The following is an 18,613-nucleotide window of genomic DNA, read 5'->3' on the forward strand; positions in this document are numbered from 1 at the left end:
GTGGGTCAAGAAATTCTCACTGTATTTGTGGGACGGGTCATAAAAGATGACTGAAAATAAATTCCTTTATAATTAATTTCGGAATTACATAAATGCATGTTGGGTAATTGCTCTAGCGCATAACCTGTGACCTGACGTCATGAAAGTGCCAAGCAACAGCCACAACAAACAGAGAAGAATAAATGAAGAGCGAAGATGGAAGAAGAGGTGAGGGAGAAGTTACGTTCGGGAGACAAAGGTCAAGCTGCTATATCCCATGTTTGGGACAAGTTCTGTGAGGTAGTGCCATTGTGGAGAGTGAGGAACATTTGGGGGCTGTTCTCACACACCTTTTTCAGACAAAAGTTTGTATGACATCATGTCTCGTGTGTGTGTTCAGTGCTGAGCTGGATTCAGGACATTAGTTTAGCATGAGGACTGGAAGCAGGAGGAAACAGCTACATGTCCCGTAGTGACTAAATCCACCTACCTGCATGGTTTCAGCTCAGACTTTAAGAGACCAGAGCAACATTATAGAAGCTGATGAGTAGATTTGTGTAGATCATGTGAGAGGAAACCCTTCAACTAAAGAGGGGTGTCAAACTCTTTTTCAGAGGCCACATAGAAGACAATTTGATCTCAAGTGCGCCGGACCAGTGAAATAATCCGACAGGCCAGTTTTGGCCCATGGGCCGTATGTTTGACATCACTGCCCTAAGCCCAACCTGCTGCTACTGTGTGTGTTTTATATGTTATTATATTATATCTCCTCACTGTCGTCCTCTAGGTATCTGCTCTGTGTATGTACTGTCCCTGACTCTGTAAATAAGAAATAAACAAAGTGGCTGAGAGTGAGTCACAATATTCCAACCAATCAGCAACAGGGACGCTCGCGCTCCTGCATAAAGAAAGATGAAGAGTGGGGATGAGGAAAGGAAGCAGTGGGAGGGAGAGACGGTATTTAACATGGATATGGCCAATTTAAACTTGACCAACGGAAGGAGAAGGAGCAGGAACAGCCTGCAGACGAGTGAGTCACTGTGCCTCTGTAAAAACTAATCTAAACAAATGACTCTAGTTTTTACTCTGTTGTGTTCATGATGTTTGTCTTTATTTGTATGTTTGATGGCATTTTATGTTATCTAGTCTGTTTTGCAACAGCTTTGAGATTGAGAGCAGAAGACTCTGGATTGTAGCATATTGGACAACAGTACCTTTGACCCCAGGCTGCTATTTTCCTCAGTGGCCTTTGGAAATAAATAAGAAATAAAGCTCCCACCTTAACATCCTGTCTGAAAGGATGAGGGGTGAGGTGATGAAGGATGAAGTCATGAAGAGTGAGGACGGAAGCAGGGTTTGTACTCACCCTCCCCTCTGTGCTGCCAGATCTGGTGTAGCGGCTAAACACCTGTTCTGGGTCTTTGTGATAAACCTTCAGACAGCAGTGGGGTGTGATGTTTCTAGAAGCAAAAACAACACACACATATATGTTAAGTATATGGTACTTCCTCAAATAGTGGCCAGAGCTTTTATTTACTAAACTGCCCAGCGTACCGGCCCTTAATGGAGGCAGGCTTTTATTAGAGAGAGGCCTTTTTCTAATTCCCTCTGTTTAACAAGTAGGCTATATTTGTTCATATTAAGCCTCCTCATGTTCTGTTTTCCTTCCATTTGCTCTGTTAATTTTTAAACATTAGCCACCATATGCAACAACAAGCCCATTGTTGTTGTCCGGCGATGCAGTCCAAGGATTTTCTAATCTGTCCTTGTCCAGTTTGTCCCAGGTGGCTGATTTTTAGTTGGCCCCCGGCCTGTTTTGGCGGGCTGGCTTTTATTTGTCCCCGGGCGTTAGAGACCCGGTTCTAAATTGAATACCGGCTTATAACTGAGGAAATACAGTACAGGTCTGTATTCAACATCAGTCTCGTTTTGTCATTTGGTATAACGAACACACCAACACACATCAACAACATACAATGACAAAGTGAAAAACTTTCAAACATGTTGATCCCACTCACTTTTCCTTCTCATCATAATTATCAGCATCATTTGTCCGTGTTCAAATACTTGTAAACTAGAGTCAGTGACAACAGTGACAACATCATGTTTTGTTTTGTTTTCATTGGGTTTGAGGACAGTGTGCACTTGCATTAATCATTAAAGCAGAAGTAAGCGATCCGGTCGTTTTGGCTAACTTCCTGTCAGCGGATGGAGTTAGCAGTCCCCGCTCTCGTCCCTACGTCACCACATTCATGTGCATCCCTTGGCTGCACACACAGAGAGGACCGCCCCTTTATGCCGTTCTCTCTCCTCATTGGATAAAGGTTGTAGGATACAAGGAAAGTTTTCTCCTCGGCTTACAGCAGAACAGAGTGACTGACAGACCCGTGTTTAAAAAAAATAAAAAATTAAAATAAAGGTGTGTGCCCCAGATATAGCAGCAAGATATTGTATTGACATCATTAGGACAGGTTTGTAATGAGAGCAAAGATGCCTGGGGTGATTGGCTGCAAAATATGATCAGCACGAAATCATGTGATCGGTAGATGAAAATGAATCAAATACTCTGATGTCAATGGCTGAGAGGAGCACTGTATGCTGTGATCATGATCATGACCTGCACTGGCCATCCTTAAGTGTAAGGAGGGAGCAAGTTGCATGGTTTTTATTTACAAAGCTTTACTTGACATTTTACCTGTTTATCTTACCAGTTTAATCTCACTTAGAACTTGTAACTTGCACACTCATACACACAGGATGCTTAGATTTTAAACATTCCTAGTATCAAAATAGCATTGGAATAATTTACAGAACTGTCTGAAACTTGATCACCTTATTTCTCTATATAGCTTTAGAAAACGTATTATTAATTGTTCTGCAGTCTGTTGTGGACTATGATTTGATTTGTATTGTATATTTGTATTTCTATATTGTGTATTGTAAGCGCAATTGTATATTTATGTTGTTCTTGAAATCAGGGCATCATTTGAAAAGACAGCTTGCTCTCAATTGACCTTCCCTGAATAAATAAAGGTGAAAGAAAAGGGGGGGGGGGGCACGGTTCTGCCCATCTCACTCATTAGCAGCAAAAAAACATGATCAGGGCACCACAAAATGAGACTGAATGTTATTCTCACACTCCGTCCGTATCTGTGAAGTCACATGATGGTGTCACAAAGTGTGAATCTCTACATGTGCCTTGAGCAATTCGACAGGCAGAGGGGCAGCTCCTAGTTTTGATTTTGTACCTGTCAACACAGATTTGAATCACAAGGCAGGACCTGGCAGCTGTGGGTCAGCAGGTAACTTGTTCATTAAACACATAGTAGGCCAGTGCAGTGTGTGAGTTCACGTGTGTTCACAAGGCTCCTCACCTGATGTCGTCCAGGTCGTAGTAGACGTTGCGGCTGGTGTCTTTGATGTAGATGGCCATGTTGGGAGACTGCAGCATCTTCATGGTGAGCTGATGGGGGAAGGCGGTGACAAACAGCGCCCACAAAGCGTCCTGACTGCTGATGTCAGCTGGCATCCTCACCTGCTTAGTCTCCTCCCCATACTGCAGGTACAACACACCTGAGACAGCACACACAGGAGGGGGCGGGGGGTGTTTACAGTGCATAGTGTGGTAATGCTGACACATCCCTCAATCTGAATGCACCACATCTGACATGTGTGATTGTTAGACTGACTGAAGCCACTATTCAACTAAATGGGTCTCATTCATGAAACGTGAGCAACGTGAATTTGTGCGTAAACTGTGTGTGGACAGAAATGTACATGAATTTCTGCATTCATCAATCTTTTAGTAGCTGCTATCTTTTCGTAGCTACTCACAAAATGTGTAAAGGGGTGTGTGTGTGTGTGTGTGTGTGTGTGTGTGTGTGTGTGTGTGTGTGTGTGCGTGTGTGTGTGTTGTGTACCTACCAAGTGACCTCTCTCTGGACTGACCACTCGAGCGGCCCACAGGTAGACTTGCTCTGGCTTTACAGCCCCTAGAAAAGGGGACTGAGGGGGGTTGCACGTCTCCATCGAACATGGTCTCTGAAGGATCCTGCTGCTCCACCAGGCCTGGCTCACCTGCACAGAGGGGGCTGTCAGAGGCCTGCAGACTTCTCACCTGGATGGAGGGACAAAGAGGAAAAGGGTAGATGTTAGTCATTCAGAGAGAGAGGTGGCAATAGTGGAAACACTCTTCTTTGGAGTGCTGTGGTCTCTTTAACAATGAAAGACAGAGGATCAAAGCTCCAGGCTGTTGTGTTATCTTTAGAAACATCTGTGCACATCAAACACATCACTTTGATTGTTTTACAGTTTGTAGATGAGCAGGTGTGCTTGAGACTGAAACACACCCAGACTGTCAGGAGATATCAGAGATCAATTAAACACTCTCTATGCTGATGATGTGATTCTGTCAGCTTCAGACAGAGAGCTTTAGACTGTGAGCTTCAGACAGTCAGCTTCAAACCATGAGCTTCAGACAGTGAGCTCCAGATTGCCAGATTCATACAGTGAGCTTCAGACCGTGAGCTTCAGACTAGAGTTCTCAACGGGCCGGGCCAGCCCGACAAACCCGACCGGACCCGCAGGTTCGGGCCGGGTTCGGGTCGAAAAAATATAAAAGTGACTCGGGTCGGACCTCGAGCTTCCTTTTTTCCTCTCTCATAAAACACATTTATGGTGTAAATTGTTGTTTGTTCACGTGTGAGTCTCAGACAAATATCCCATCCTGTGCTGCTGTGGGCAGAACCACTGAAACATTACTGCCGGAAAATGCCGATGATCCACAGCTGCAGCTGTGTGTCAACCACACGTGCACTGGTTGGTGGATAAACCTCCACAAAGGCGCACCGTTCCTGTGGCGGAAATTTAATAATTTGCCACAGCTGGCCGCTGATCAAAGGGCAAGTGTAGCCTACAGCAGTACGTCAAGTCCCGCCTGTTAGCGGGCCGGTACCGGAGGGGCCAGATGACGTGAGGCAGAAGACGAGTGCTGCGTCACCGGCAGCGGCACCTCCTGCTGCAAAGAAAGCACGCCGCTTTTTTTTTTTTTTTTTTTTCCGGGCCGGGCCGGGTTCGGGTAGATAATTAATGCTGGTCTGACGGGCTCCGTCGGGTCCGGGCTTAATAACCCGCGGGTCGGGTCGGTTCGGGTTGTAATTTTCAGGCCCGTTGAGAACTCTACTTCATACAGTGAGCTTCAGACCATGAGCTTCAGACCATGAGCTTCAGATGGTGAGCTTCATACAGTGAGCTTCAGACCATGAGCTTCAGATCGTGAGCTTCAGACCGTGAGCTTCAGATCATGAGCTTCAGACCACGAGCTTCAGATGGTGACCTCCAGATTGTGAGCTTCAGGACCATGAGCTTCAAACCATGAGCTTCAGATGGTGAGTCTCAGACCATGAGCTTCAGACTGTGTGCCTCCGATCATGACCTTTAGCAGATGTTCTGGTTTGAAGTGTGAAACAGGAGTCAGAGTTAACACCTGCTGGTCTGACTACAAGGCTCTTGGATGGAAATTGACTTGACGTGCAGTAACACAGGTCAGCAAGGCCTCCAAACTCCCTTCATCCATCCATTTTCTTCCTGGAGGTCAGGTTGCCATGGCAGCAGGTTAAGCAGGGGGGCTGGAGACATCCCTCTCCCAGCTCCTCCTGGGGGATCTCAAAGTGATCCCAGGCCAGAGAGGATATACTGGCTGCAGTTCTAAGCCTTCTTCACCTCAACAAAGCACATGTCACCTCGCTGGTCAAACCCCCATGGCCTCCTCAGTGACCTGCAAGGGTAAAGAGCCCAAGTCCGGTCCAGGTCTGAATACAGATTATTCCTCCTGAATCTGAGGTTCGATAAGTCGAGCCTCCTTTCCAGTACCCAAGAACAATCATAAAGAAATTGCTCAGCTGCATGGCTAACAGACCTTCCCATTTGGAAATTGAACACAAGCCAGTTGGCACAGGTCAGTCATCCACTCCAACCTCCTACTGATGTGAACTTTGAGCTGTTGGTGAAAACATGGAGAAAGGAGTAAATGGCTGAGAGAGTGAAAATGTGGATACAAAGAGCCAGAATCAGTTTCCTCCACAGGGAAGGTGACTTGGAGCGGGCAGTCAACCATCAAGTCTGATCCTTAATGGTTGCTGGGGGGACTGGAGCCAATCCCAGCTGGTTACACGTCTCTGCAGATGGCCTTGTGTTTGTCAGTGCTTGTGTGTTTCTGGGTGTAGCTCGGCACATTGTGCGCCCACCTGTGTAGACAATATTACTTACTTACAGTAATAGGACCTTAAAATAACAGTGAAATACTGACTATAGACCAAGTTTTTAGGGTGGCTTTACTCTGCCTCAAGATAACATTGTTCCTGACCACACCTCATTTTAAACCAACACTGCCAAGTGTGCACAGATCGACAGAAGTGTATTTACTATTCAAACAACATGGGCGCTGACATTTTGTGTTGCTATTGACAGAACCCACGGAGCTCACGAATACCAACAAGGCTCCATGGACGTACCAGCCAGTACACATCATCTCTGCAAAACTAGAAATCTTCTTCCAATCCAGTGAAAAATTTGCTTTGAACTAACTTCAAAATCCACTGCGGCTCAGCTTTTAACAGCCATACTGTACACAGACAACTTGATGCTGACAGCCTGTTTTCTACCGACACAGTAACAATGAGCATATTCCACAAATGTGACTGCAAGTTACATTGTCAAGATGATACTCCAGTCTCCAGAATAACTGAAATCATTGAAGATAAGTATGAGTATGAAATGTGTATTAACCACAAGTCTATTAGACAGAAAACTGATGGTGATGGTTCAGTCTAAACAAAGTTGAGTTGCATTCACATATAATGTCTCTGACCTTTGTTACTGATACTGACTGTAACAAACACTAGTCAAGAGTAAACATTAGCGAACAGGATAATTCTGCCAGAGATTTAAACCAACCAAACTCTTAGGAACCATTTAGGTTTAATTAATTAATTAATTGGTAATACAGTTTGACCATCACGTCTTGGTAATGTTATGGGACATGAAAGATCTACTCCTAGCTGTACAAGTGCAGTAGTGTTAACAGCTTCTTAAGCAAACATGGTAATAAGGAATGTGTCCATTCCAATTTCCAAACAATGTGACAAAAATTAAACTTTAAACCGTTTTAAACACTAAAACACTGCCAAGAACCAACACAGCATCTGCACCCTCTGAAGGCCTAGAGCTGCATTAAACTGGAGACAGATATCTGTCCCCTGGTCAAATAAAAAGGGTGAACTGAATCTTTACATTTCACAGCAATCAGCTCAGTGTGGGATAGACGGACTACTAGGCCAAGGATCATTCATCCATAGATTTACTGGTTCCTTCTTCACCTTTCAGATTGGAGCTACAGATAAACACGGTTACGTGATCGCACAATTCAAGGCATAATCAGTCAAAGCCAGCATATTATGCCGGTGGCGCATTTTTTCAAAGACACTGCACTTTTGCCACATAAATATCCAATTTCCATGCAAAATGCACGAAATATGCATGTTTGTATGATTTCAGAATCCCTGCATTTCCCTTGCAAAAAAGTCACATTTATCTTCAGAGAAAGTTGAAAAATAATGCACGATTACTTCACATAGAAGTTGCCTTGGAAACGTTATGAAGTGACGCTATTACGCAACCTGTGCGACATAAGACAGCCCAAAAGAGAGAACAGGGTGTGAGGGCAATCTTTTTCTTTCCTTTTCATTAAATCCTATTTTTTGCCAGCTCCCAAAGTTCTGAAAGTTCCCACAATTTTAGCAAAATCTTTCATCTCATAAAGCGGCAAAAATACCTCACATATTCTGTCACATTTTTTGAGAAAACCTGCTGCATAATCAAGGCTCTTTGCCCACAACAATCATAAAAAACAAAAAACAAAAAAAAGAAATGTGTCCATTCTATACAGACAGGAAATGATGCAACAAGGCTCTTTACAGGAGAAGAACGCAGACGTTGCACAACTAATGAATGAATGAATGAATCTTTATGAGCCCCAACAATCCTTACTGATTACGTCCATACTGTGTAAACATGTGTCCGTCACACACAGGAGGTAACCTGGCTCTTTTGCTGTATGTATATGTGACAAAGGGGAATGCTACAGAGAGGAATCTGTAGACATCCACACACACAGTTGGTTGTGTGTTTGAGATCCTACCTGAGAAGGACAATGGAGTAATTACAGACCTGGGGGACACTGACAGATGACTATAATGAAGCAGAATTTAATGATGGTTTTTAGTGCCGTCACGTGCACCTGAGCTGGAGCCTCTAAAAATGAGTCAAACCTGCAGAACGAGACGTAGTCTAACACCGACAGCTCAACAGAAGTATAATCATTAGACCTGCAGTATATCTGTCATCTATCCACTCGTGCTTTGGTGGAGTTTCTGGAGTGAAGCCACGTGCTTGTTTGAATGTTATGTTCTGATCTTCATCACATAGGTCTACGGAGAGTTCACTGGACTTCATGTTTGTTTTTTTACTTTTTTACTTTTTGCGGCCTCAGCAAATATCTAAATACTCTGAAATGGCATTATCTGATACCATGTATTGATTCTGACAATGATAATGACATATTGTGTTTTTTCATTCTAGATAGATATTAGAGGGGGCGTTATTTTCAGAGGATCAGTAGAACTAACCATGATGAGTAAGTGACATGAAAGGGTATTCCTTTAATTTAAACCCCCAGGACAGAGAAAAAACAACTACTGGTATTAAACATAAATGATGTGTAAATTAAAGGGTGAACAAACTAAAGCTAAACAACCAGTACTTTTACGATGATTTGATCAGCTCATTGTGTTGCTCAATGTCAAAAGACACAGAGAAAAGCTTGATATATTTCAGATGAGGTTCTGTGCTGACTGACCGTCAGTGGAATCAGAAACATTCAGTTTTAGGTTGGACAAAAAAAGCATTAAATCCTCACACTGAGAAACTGGAACAGTAAGTAAGTAATTGAAGTAATTCATTTTCATTCAATTAGCCTCAGTCACTGTCACGCCTGTGACTGTAGATTGGGTCATCATCTAACACTGTGCATGTTATGTCACTGAGCATGCTGTAGGCCTATGACTAATAAAGTGGAGTCTGTGACTCTCAATTTGTTGTCACAAAGAAACGGAGTTAATGATTTTTGAGAGCTCACAGCTTTCCTCCAAACACTTGAACCTCAGCAAACAACCCAACATCAGTTTGCTACACTTATATTCAGCAGTGGTCAGGTGAATATACACCTATCAGGTATAACATTCTGAACATTGACAGGTGAAGTGAAAAACACTGAATAACACATCACCATGGCTCCTGTTAGTGGTGGGATATATCCGGCAGCAGGTGAACGTGTTGTTCTAAAAGTTGATGTTAGAAGCAGGAAAAATGTTCACGTTAAGGATCTGATCCAGTTCTCCAAGGACGACTGGGTCTCTCATGTGCTGCAGCTGCAGCTCTTGTGGGCTGTTCCCGGTCTGCAGTGGTCAGGATCTATCAACAGTTGGTCCAAGGAAGGAACAGTGGTGAAGCGGCCACAGGCTCATGGGGAGAGAAGGCTGGCGCGTGTGCTCCATCCAACAGACCAGATACTGTTGCTCACACTGCTGCTTCTGATAGAAAGCTGGGTAACACTTTATTTACACTGGGTAACAGCATTAGTAAAGCATAGTGAATTCTTCATTTGTAACGCATGAATACTCATTAGTATGTAGTTTATAAATACAGTTAGTGCTTATCAATGATGATTAAAACATTTTTAACTGTGTTTATAAACTACATACTAATGAGTATTCATGTGTTACATTAAAGGGATAGTTCAACATTTTGGCAAATTGGCCCATTGCCATAATTGCTATAGTCATAGCAGTAGGTTCGTTACCTTTAATTGTAGGTGTAAGCTATTTTTAGTACAGCGGAGCGCAGCAGCAGGCTGCTCAGAGCTACGCTATGGAGGCTAACGGAATTACTTGGTTTCCCTCATTAAACTCATCAAATACAAAATCCCAAAACTCTACAGCGCTTTTGTAGACAAGTTGTGACCTGCACAACCACCACGCTATGAGATAATGACGGAACGATACGAAACGGAGCCGTTTTCGAGGTAAATTCATACAAAACCGCTGATGCGCGTTGCGTTCAGGGACAGTTTTTCAGCAAGCAGTCTCCGTATTTACCCTGTATTTACCTCGAAAACGGCTCTGTTTCGTATCGTTCCGTCATTATCTCATAGCGTGGTGGTTGTGCAGGTCACAACTTGTCTACAAAAGCGCTGTGGAGTTTTGGGATGTTGAATTTGATGAGTTTAATGAGGGAAACCAAGAAATTCCGTTAGCCTCCATAGCGTAGCTCTGAGCAGCCAGCTGCTGCGCTCCGCCGTACTGAAAATAGCTTACACCTACAATTAAAGGTAATGAACCTACTGCTATGACTATAGCGATTATGGCAATGGGCCAATTTGCCAAAATGTTGAACTATCCCTTTAATGATGGATCCAGTATTTAATTCTTAACTAGTGCTTAGTGTGTACATATTATAAAGTGTTATCGACTACTGCAGCGCAGTTTGTTGTGTATTTGGCAGCAAAAGGACCAACACTAGACAGGTGGTCAGAATGTTATGACTGATCAGTGTATACAGAAGGGCTATGGTGTTACTGTCCTCTCTGCTCAGTCTATAGTCTGCACTGTAGTTTCACTTTAACTCACATAGTCGTCTGTTTTGACGTGCAGCTCAGTGGCACAAGAGGTGAGATGGAGACACGTCTTCTTAAAGGACAATTCCGGGCAAATTCAACTCAGGGCTGTATTATCCTAACATTTTAGGTCTAAAAGAAGAAATCTGAAGATTTTCAGTTTAATTGCTCCTGTTTTGTGTCATAAACACAGGAATATCAACTCTGGACTTGAAGTAAACAAACTTCTCGGCGCATGTTTGAGTAGCCATCTGACGGCTGTCTGTGGAAAAAAATGTTTATTTCAAGTCAAGATAATTTCTTTAAGATTCTTTCTTTATTCTTTATTTGTCACATGCATAGTTAAAGAGTTGATATTCCTGTGTTTATGACACAAACGGGAGCTTCCGACTGCACGTAAACGCACCGAGCGCGTTAACTTGGGTCTCGCGTTGAATTAGATCTAGTTTAGTTAGTCGGCTTGCTTGAAGTAAATAAACTTCTCGGTGCATGTTTGAGTAGCCATCTGACGCTGTCTGTGGAAAAAAAATTGCGGCTTTGAGGGATGTAAACAGCCTAAGCAGTGGAACTTGCATCCGTTCCCATTCATCACTGCCGTGGCGATGCGGGGACAGACACAACTACCGCAAAACAGGAGCAATTAAACTGAAAATCTTCTTCTTTTAGACCTAAAATGTTAGGAAAATACAGCCGCGAGTTGAATCTGGCCGGAATTGTCCTTTAATGTAGGAAACTTCTTTATACTAATTCCAAGTTAAAGGGGAGCTATGCAAGTCAGGTCCCCTTTCTTCTGTGTTGCTAACCCTCCTCCTGGCCATGCGCATTTGTTTTTAATGAAGCCAGCGAGAAAGCGATCCATGGAGCGGTGGATATGCCAACAGACGCTAGGTGGAAGGCAGAGCCAACATTCTCCCTCGTAGGCTAAAAAGTTACAAGTCATTTATTAAATCATCACAATTACTCCTAATCTGTTTAATTAAGGTAAGAATGCTGCATAGTTAAGCTAAATGTCTTGCATAGTTCCTCTTTAAGTATCTTCTTTCACAGTTAGCTCACACCTCACCTCCATGGTGCAAACCACGAAGAATAGAAAAATGTGACTCAAATAACAATGTTTGGGGTTTGGGACGCCGGGCGCAGGACTTTGTTTGTCTTTTCTAGTTGAACTGTGGATCATTGTCACAAACAGGAGAAGCAGAAAACAGGCAGGTGTTGAACAGAGTCTGGCGGCGCTCAGCAGCGCGCCGTGACACCGAACACAACCCGTATAATGAGGTGTTGACAGAGCAGCTGTGCACTCACATTAAGGCGTGGGCTCCTTCACTGCCTGCTTGGAGTGTTAGTACCTGAACCGCTGTCTACACGACTGAGGAAAGACTTTTGGTCGGCGTTGGTTAAAGTTACACTGAACCAGGTTCAAGCTCTTACCTGCAGGAGGAGGAGGCTTTCAGCTGGACCTGTCAACTTTGAGCTGCCGGCTGAGATGAAGTCCCATGCAGAGGTTGACTTCAGCCCGGGCTCAGAGTGGTGTGTTCTCGTGGTCTGTCAGATTTGATTGTGTGTGTGTTTGTGCAGCGTGTTTCTGTGTCAGGATCAGGTGCAGGTCAAATCCACATGCCTCTGTCTCAGTCTGTCGCTGTTGCAACAAGACTCCACCTCAGTCAATAATGCTGGATTTACCAGTCTGACGAGCAGAGCAGTAGGAGCTGACAACCCCTTGACACCACACGTGTCATTACTGTGAGTCAACCCACCACCACCAAGCATTACAGTACATTACATGACATTATTATGTATTTTTACTGTGGGAGGGCAGATGTGATGTGCTGTAATTACAGTATGTGTGGACAAGTATGTACATGAGACTGTTTTTTCACCTTGGTTGTAAGGTGAAAAAATGCGTAAGGTGTTGTGGACGCGACAGACTGATCAGCAGAGGAGAAACTGTTCCGGGGGGGCTTTCAGGCCTTTAATGAAAGCCCTTTAAGAAAAATTGTATTGCAAGTTTTCTGAATTTATATATGCAAATGATAATTTGCATATATCGCCAAGAGTAGAATCACCAACATTGGATGATGCCAGATTCAAAAGCTTGGTTTCATTTTGGTGATACATTCCACAAGAAACTTTTTGTCATAAAAGATCAATTTCGCCATGTTTTTGGTATAACATGTACTTTAAACCTGGCTATGAATGATATATCAACAAACCCTTCTGTAAAAAGAAGCAGGATGGGGCGGTGCTTAGCTCACTTGGTATAGCTGTCGCCCCATATTGAGGCTACAGTCCTCACTGCAGGCGGGCCCCGGTTCGAATCCCGCATCGGGCAGCCCTTTCCTGCATGTCATTCCCCCTCTCTGCCTCCCCATTTCTTGTCTCTCTCTCCACTGTGTATTAAAGGCAATAAAAAGCCCTAAAACATTTTTTTTTAAAAGAAAAGAAAAAAAGAAGCAGGAGGAAGAAATGTGGAAAGTTTGGTCAGTGTAGGTATAGGGTATTTCATATCTTGGTGTGTAAGAAAAACTAATTTTTGAGAAAACGGCCGAAAAGTTCTGTATTGTAGCCTAATATTCCATACATTTTTATTTGAAACTGCTTTTTTACAAACACAACACCTAATCAAACCATTAGCCATCCAATAGACAACCTAAACACATGACTCATAACTGAAGTTATTCATATGAAATCAACTACACACATACAGTGTAACTTTTGGCGAATTTATGAGGAATTTACAGACGCAAAATAAAGTAAAATAAACAACTAATTGTGTGTTATTGAGGTTTTATTGCCACTAGTTTGAAAGAAGAAATGATTAGAAAGCAAAATATCAACCCCTCCAAAAAAGTTCCGGGAGATGGCCCTTTAGGGGTGGGATCAATAAAGTTGTCCATCCATCCATCCATCTATCTATCTATCTGCTTCATTGTAGAGACTGTTAAACCCTGATCTGATATCAGTGATCACTCTTACATAATAGTCCAGGTGGGTCAGGGCACAGAGACGAGAGCTTTGTTGAACTTAAATAGTTTCACCATGCTAAGACTCACAGTGACCCAGCACTGCAGTTCCAGAAAGGGAAACTACCAGCAGACTGAGAAAGAGGAAGCTACCTCTGTCATCCTGTGGAATTCAGCTCTAATTACACTTAATTGCATTTCAGCATAATGATGAGAGTGGCATGATCTGTAAAGTTGCCAGTTTTGTTCTTGTTCAGTGCTGGCAGCTAATGAAACAAAGCATAGCCTCAGATCTCACCTGCTCCATCATGTGGTCGTGGTGTCCCATGATGATGGCAGCATGGTGGGGGTACTTCTGCCTCAGGTGGTCCAGGAACACCTCCTTCTTCCTCTCCACCTCCGTGTGCTGGCCGTCCAGCTGGCTGTCCCTGCTGCAAGCACCGCCGGCGATGGTGTAGCCTCGAGGTAAACTGCTGGGGGAGCGTGGAGCTGGACCATAGGAGGAGATGTGTGGGTTGTGCAGCAAACTGCTGTTGGTGTTCTGTTTCTTCTGCAGCAGATGCTTGGTGCTACTGTCCACAGCAGAGGAAGAGGAGGAGACTCTGGACAGGTTCCCTGGGTCTGGGTGGATGAGAGAGAGGGAAGAAGGTGGGACAATAGGGAGAAGAAGGAGGTAGAGAGATTATTAATATAGGACAGGATGAAATTTCTGCCACTTACATTGAAGGAGTCTCACTATGTCTCAAAATGAACATGAACTGGAGGTGTTAAAGGTTATAACTTTTTCATCAAAACGACCTAATTTTTCAAAAATAATACATCCACAGTACATCTAGAGGGGTGCAGAATAAAAGTATTAATTTTACTGATTTTTTTAATAGTAGCCTATATAAATAATTGTTTTAGAAATTTTGACGGTCCAAAATATATATTTACATCTGGTTACGTTGACATGAAAAGATCTCTGCGCCATCAAGGTTAGTACATTGATGTCACATGAGGCGGAGCTCAGCGGAACCAGATCGTGATAGTTCTGTGGAGAAAATTGCATCGTGCTAATGCTAATGCTAACTAAAGGTCAGCCGGCCTACTGTAGCTAATGTTTCCGGTGCAGGTGTGATGCTGCAGGTTTGTCCGGTTTGTCTGCAGGTGAGTTAGTGTGAAATGATTCAGATGTGTTTCCAGTCCGCTGTCAACACCGGAGCTGCTGCTCGTTAAATACAGTTAGTGTTAGCTTAGCTTTAGCTACTAGCCGCTCCCTATAGGCGTACCTGTGTGAGTGCAACACCTACTGGCTGGAGGAGGAGGAATTAAACTTGTAGCTAACACCTTTAAGTCAATGTAGGGACTCTGTTCTCAAAGCCAGGAAAGATTATATGCAGCAGTGAACCACTGTGTGGATGAAATGTCAATGCAGTGTAAAGATAGGCTAGATGTTTCAGTTATTTTTATGCAATAAATGCACTTTATGAAGTCATCCTTGTGATCTTCAATGTACAGTACTGGGTTAACAAAAATTTGAACGCAAATATAAATTGCAGACTGCTTGCTGTGCTGACCAAATACAACTGGGCCAATATGCCATCCCACATGTCTTGTCTGTTTAGGGTTTTTTCGGTGGGTATCACCAGGCCTTAAAGGGATAGTTCAACATTTTGGCAAATTGGCCCATTGCCATAATTGCTATAGTCATAGCAGTAGGTTCGTTACCTTTAATTGTAGGTGTAAGCTATTTTTAGTACAGCGGAGCGCAGCAGCTGGCTGCTCAAAGCTACGCTATGGAGGCTAACGGAATTTCTTGGTTTCCCTCATTAAACTCATCAAATACAAAATCCCAAAACTCCACAGCGCTTTTGTAGACAAGTTGTGACCTGCACAACCACCACGCTATGAGATAATGACGGAACGATACGAAACGGAGCCGTTTTCGAGGTAAATTCATACAAAACCGCTGATGCGCGTTGCGTTCAGGGACAGTTTTTCAGCAAGCAGTCTCCGCATTTACCCTGTATTTACCTCGAAAACGGCTCCGTTTCGTATCGTTCCGTCATTATCTCATAGCGTGGTGGTTGTGCAGGTCACAACTTGTCTACAAAAGCACTGTGGAGTTTTGGGATGTTGAATTTGATGAGTTTAATGAGGGAAACCAAGAAATTCCGTTAGCCTCCATAGCGTAGCTCTGAGCAGCCAGCTGCTGCGCTCTGCCGTACTGAAAATAGCTTACACCTACAATTAAAGGTAATGAACCTACTGCTATGACTATAGCGATTATGGCAATGGGCCAATTTGCCAAAATGTTGAACTATCCCTTTAAATGAATGCCTGATGTTTTGATTAATCAACGCTAGAGTTCTCAACAGGCCTGAACATTAAAAAAATAAATAAATAAATGACTCGAGTCAAATATAATTTATATAAATATAATTTTGGCCCGAACCAGCGCATCCTGTCGGGTTGGATCACATCAAATGTAAACTGATGACATGTTTCATTCAGAATGATCTGAATCAGAAAAAGGTCTGCATGTAAACCTGGCTATTGATTCAAACAGCACTCCTCGGGGCTATTAGGTCCAACTATGAAGAAGACTGGGACAGCACTCATTGCTCTACTGGATGCTTGGATCACACTTCATTTGGGCTCTCCTGTAAAGTCCAGATGTCAGTGGAGTACTGCTCTGTAGAAGAACCATCACTGCTGTTTCACAAACCAAGAGAAATAGCTGACGGCACCGTACATCCTGAATCTGCATTTGGACATGATCATTAGCACGGTCTAAATGCCAGTGATCAGCCTGAACGACAGCCTGTGCTCTGCTCTGACTGAAGCCTTGCAGAGCTGTGTGGCATTTACATGACTGCAGGCTCTAACATACACTCGCATGCACACGTGCACTGTAAAAAATGACACCCTAATTTCACAGCAGAGGTGACTCATCCATCCACACCTCTCCCAATTCTGACTTTTGATGTGAGTTCATGGAAAGGCCTTTTCTCTAGCTCCATGACTGCTTCATTGTGATTTATAGCCTGTAGATTTGATCTAATCTTTATTCAGCAGCAGAATGACCACTGTCAGGAGGAGGTCTGACTGTCAGTATGAAAACATGTTTTAGTTATGAAACTGTCAGTAGATTTTTTTTTTGCAGTGTACAAACATACATGGCTCTTCTCACACACATCTTCATCGTCCTGACATTTGGAGCTGTCCTGGAGCTCTGCAGTCTGGAATGGGGACACTTTGACTGGTTGGATGGAAAATTACACTTTAACTTAACTGGAGGCTTTGGTTTTATTGACAGAATACAAATGTGAAGTCATTTGTCATGTCAGTGACATCGCTGCCGTCTAAAAGTGTAACATTTTTAGAGAATTACAAGATTTAAAACTAATTCATCATGAGAAGAGAATTTGAATCCACATAACATGCAGGTATATATGCACAATGATTGTGCATAATTCACTTTTGGATGGGACCAACCCTATGCATGTGTCTGACTCCTGACTGAAACGCTCAGCCTCAGTGTTGGTTGTCCATATCCGACTCTGTAACAATGCAGAGGCCACATCATTTGTTCACAGAGTACGTTTTATTTTAATTACAATCAAACATAACCTGAGGGAACAAGACTCTTGTCAGTTTAAGAGATCACCAGTCGACTCGAGTCAGCAACTGTCAGACAAGATGTGGTCCCATGGCAACAACATAAAGGGTCCAATCTTTGTCTATTTTATCATTTTTTGTTTTTAAAGATAATTCTGCTTTAGAAAACATTTCAAACACATTGGTTACCACTAAATTAGAGCAGACCTAAGTAAATGATAGCTGCAGTATGAGGCCACAGCTCTTATTCACATGTACTGTATGAAAAAACCCAGAGCACACTGTTAGTGGACTACCTGACTACAAGAGACTTATTTAAACAGCATCTGTGAAAAGATTTTGTTCAAGGCTTTTTTCATCTGTATAAACTGTTTCCATATTTATACGTACATACACATATTCAGTACATGCATGCATACAGCATTTACTGTATAGGTAAGCTTTTGGAGTTCCAGGGGTTCCGGCTGGCAATGGATTTTCATATAATGGCGGTAGATAGAGCTCACTTTTGAACTGTCCAAAAACTTTTTACCTCCATACTGCTCGTCTGTACTGACCCAAGTGTCCTTAAGCCCCTCCATTATAAATCTGTTGCCAGCCAGACCCTTTAAATTGAGAAGATTCATGTCAGCATTTATACTATATACAGTGGGTGCCCACAACTCAGGTGTTATTCTACTAGCACACATTGCAGCGTGGATAAAGTGAACTATCCTTCACAAAAATTAGGTTCTGTCTGTGCTTTCAAAACCACCTGACAAGCCTCCACCTGATTCTGATTTATATTTTACAAGTTGGATCACAGCAGGATTAATGCAGATGAAATGTTCTGTATATCCTCTTATTCACTAAATGTCTGCAACATACTGGTACAACATGAACTGATAACATGAGCATTAACCGTATTTCCTATACTCAGACATATATTTACATTAAGTTGCTTGGATTGCATCTAATTTGAACCTCATCTGTTCAGCATTAAACATTCCCACAACCTCTTCTCAGCTGTGACTCTCAGCCTACAACATAAGCTGGCAGGGTATAAACTTAATCCAGTGAGTGAAGCCCAGAGTCAGGCAGGAAACATGGCTGTTAAACTCTCTCACAAAACTCTGGTCTTAACGAGGCTTCAGCTGCACTCAGTTCAGCATCATTAACTATTTAAAGGGACAACGAGGAGTTTCTATTTGGTTACAAAAAAGTCTCACGTTAATGTGGATGAATCTACGCTACCCACACTTGTTAATGGCTCCATTTTCGATAAATATATCGTTTTGTCTCTATCGTTATTTTGTTATTTTAATTAATGGTGGAAATGCTGGGCGAGCCGACCAGCGTTTCC

At 42.9% G+C, this 18,613-nt stretch overlaps 1 protein-coding gene across 1 annotated transcript in view; it reads right to left on the reverse strand.

Moving 5' to 3' along the window:
• The window catches only part of LOC146970586 (uncharacterized), an 85,843-nt gene that overhangs the window by 39,259 nt on the left and 27,971 nt on the right, over positions 1–18,613 (reverse strand). Inside the window, exons 2-5 of the mRNA XM_085805929.1 lie at positions 13,967–14,289; positions 3,904–4,096; positions 3,354–3,552; positions 1,346–1,439 (exon numbers count right to left, since the gene is read on the reverse strand). Coding sequence (XP_085662055.1) covers positions 1,346–1,439; positions 3,354–3,552; positions 3,904–4,096; positions 13,967–14,289 — 809 coding nt within the window. The remainder of the gene's footprint in view (positions 1–1,345; positions 1,440–3,353; positions 3,553–3,903; positions 4,097–13,966; positions 14,290–18,613) is intronic.

This window comes from Trachurus japonicus, chromosome 17 (genome assembly GCF_045865225.1).
Source record: "Trachurus japonicus isolate A0001 chromosome 17, Traja_1.0".
Taxonomy (NCBI): Eukaryota; Metazoa; Chordata; class Actinopteri; order Carangiformes; family Carangidae; genus Trachurus; species Trachurus japonicus.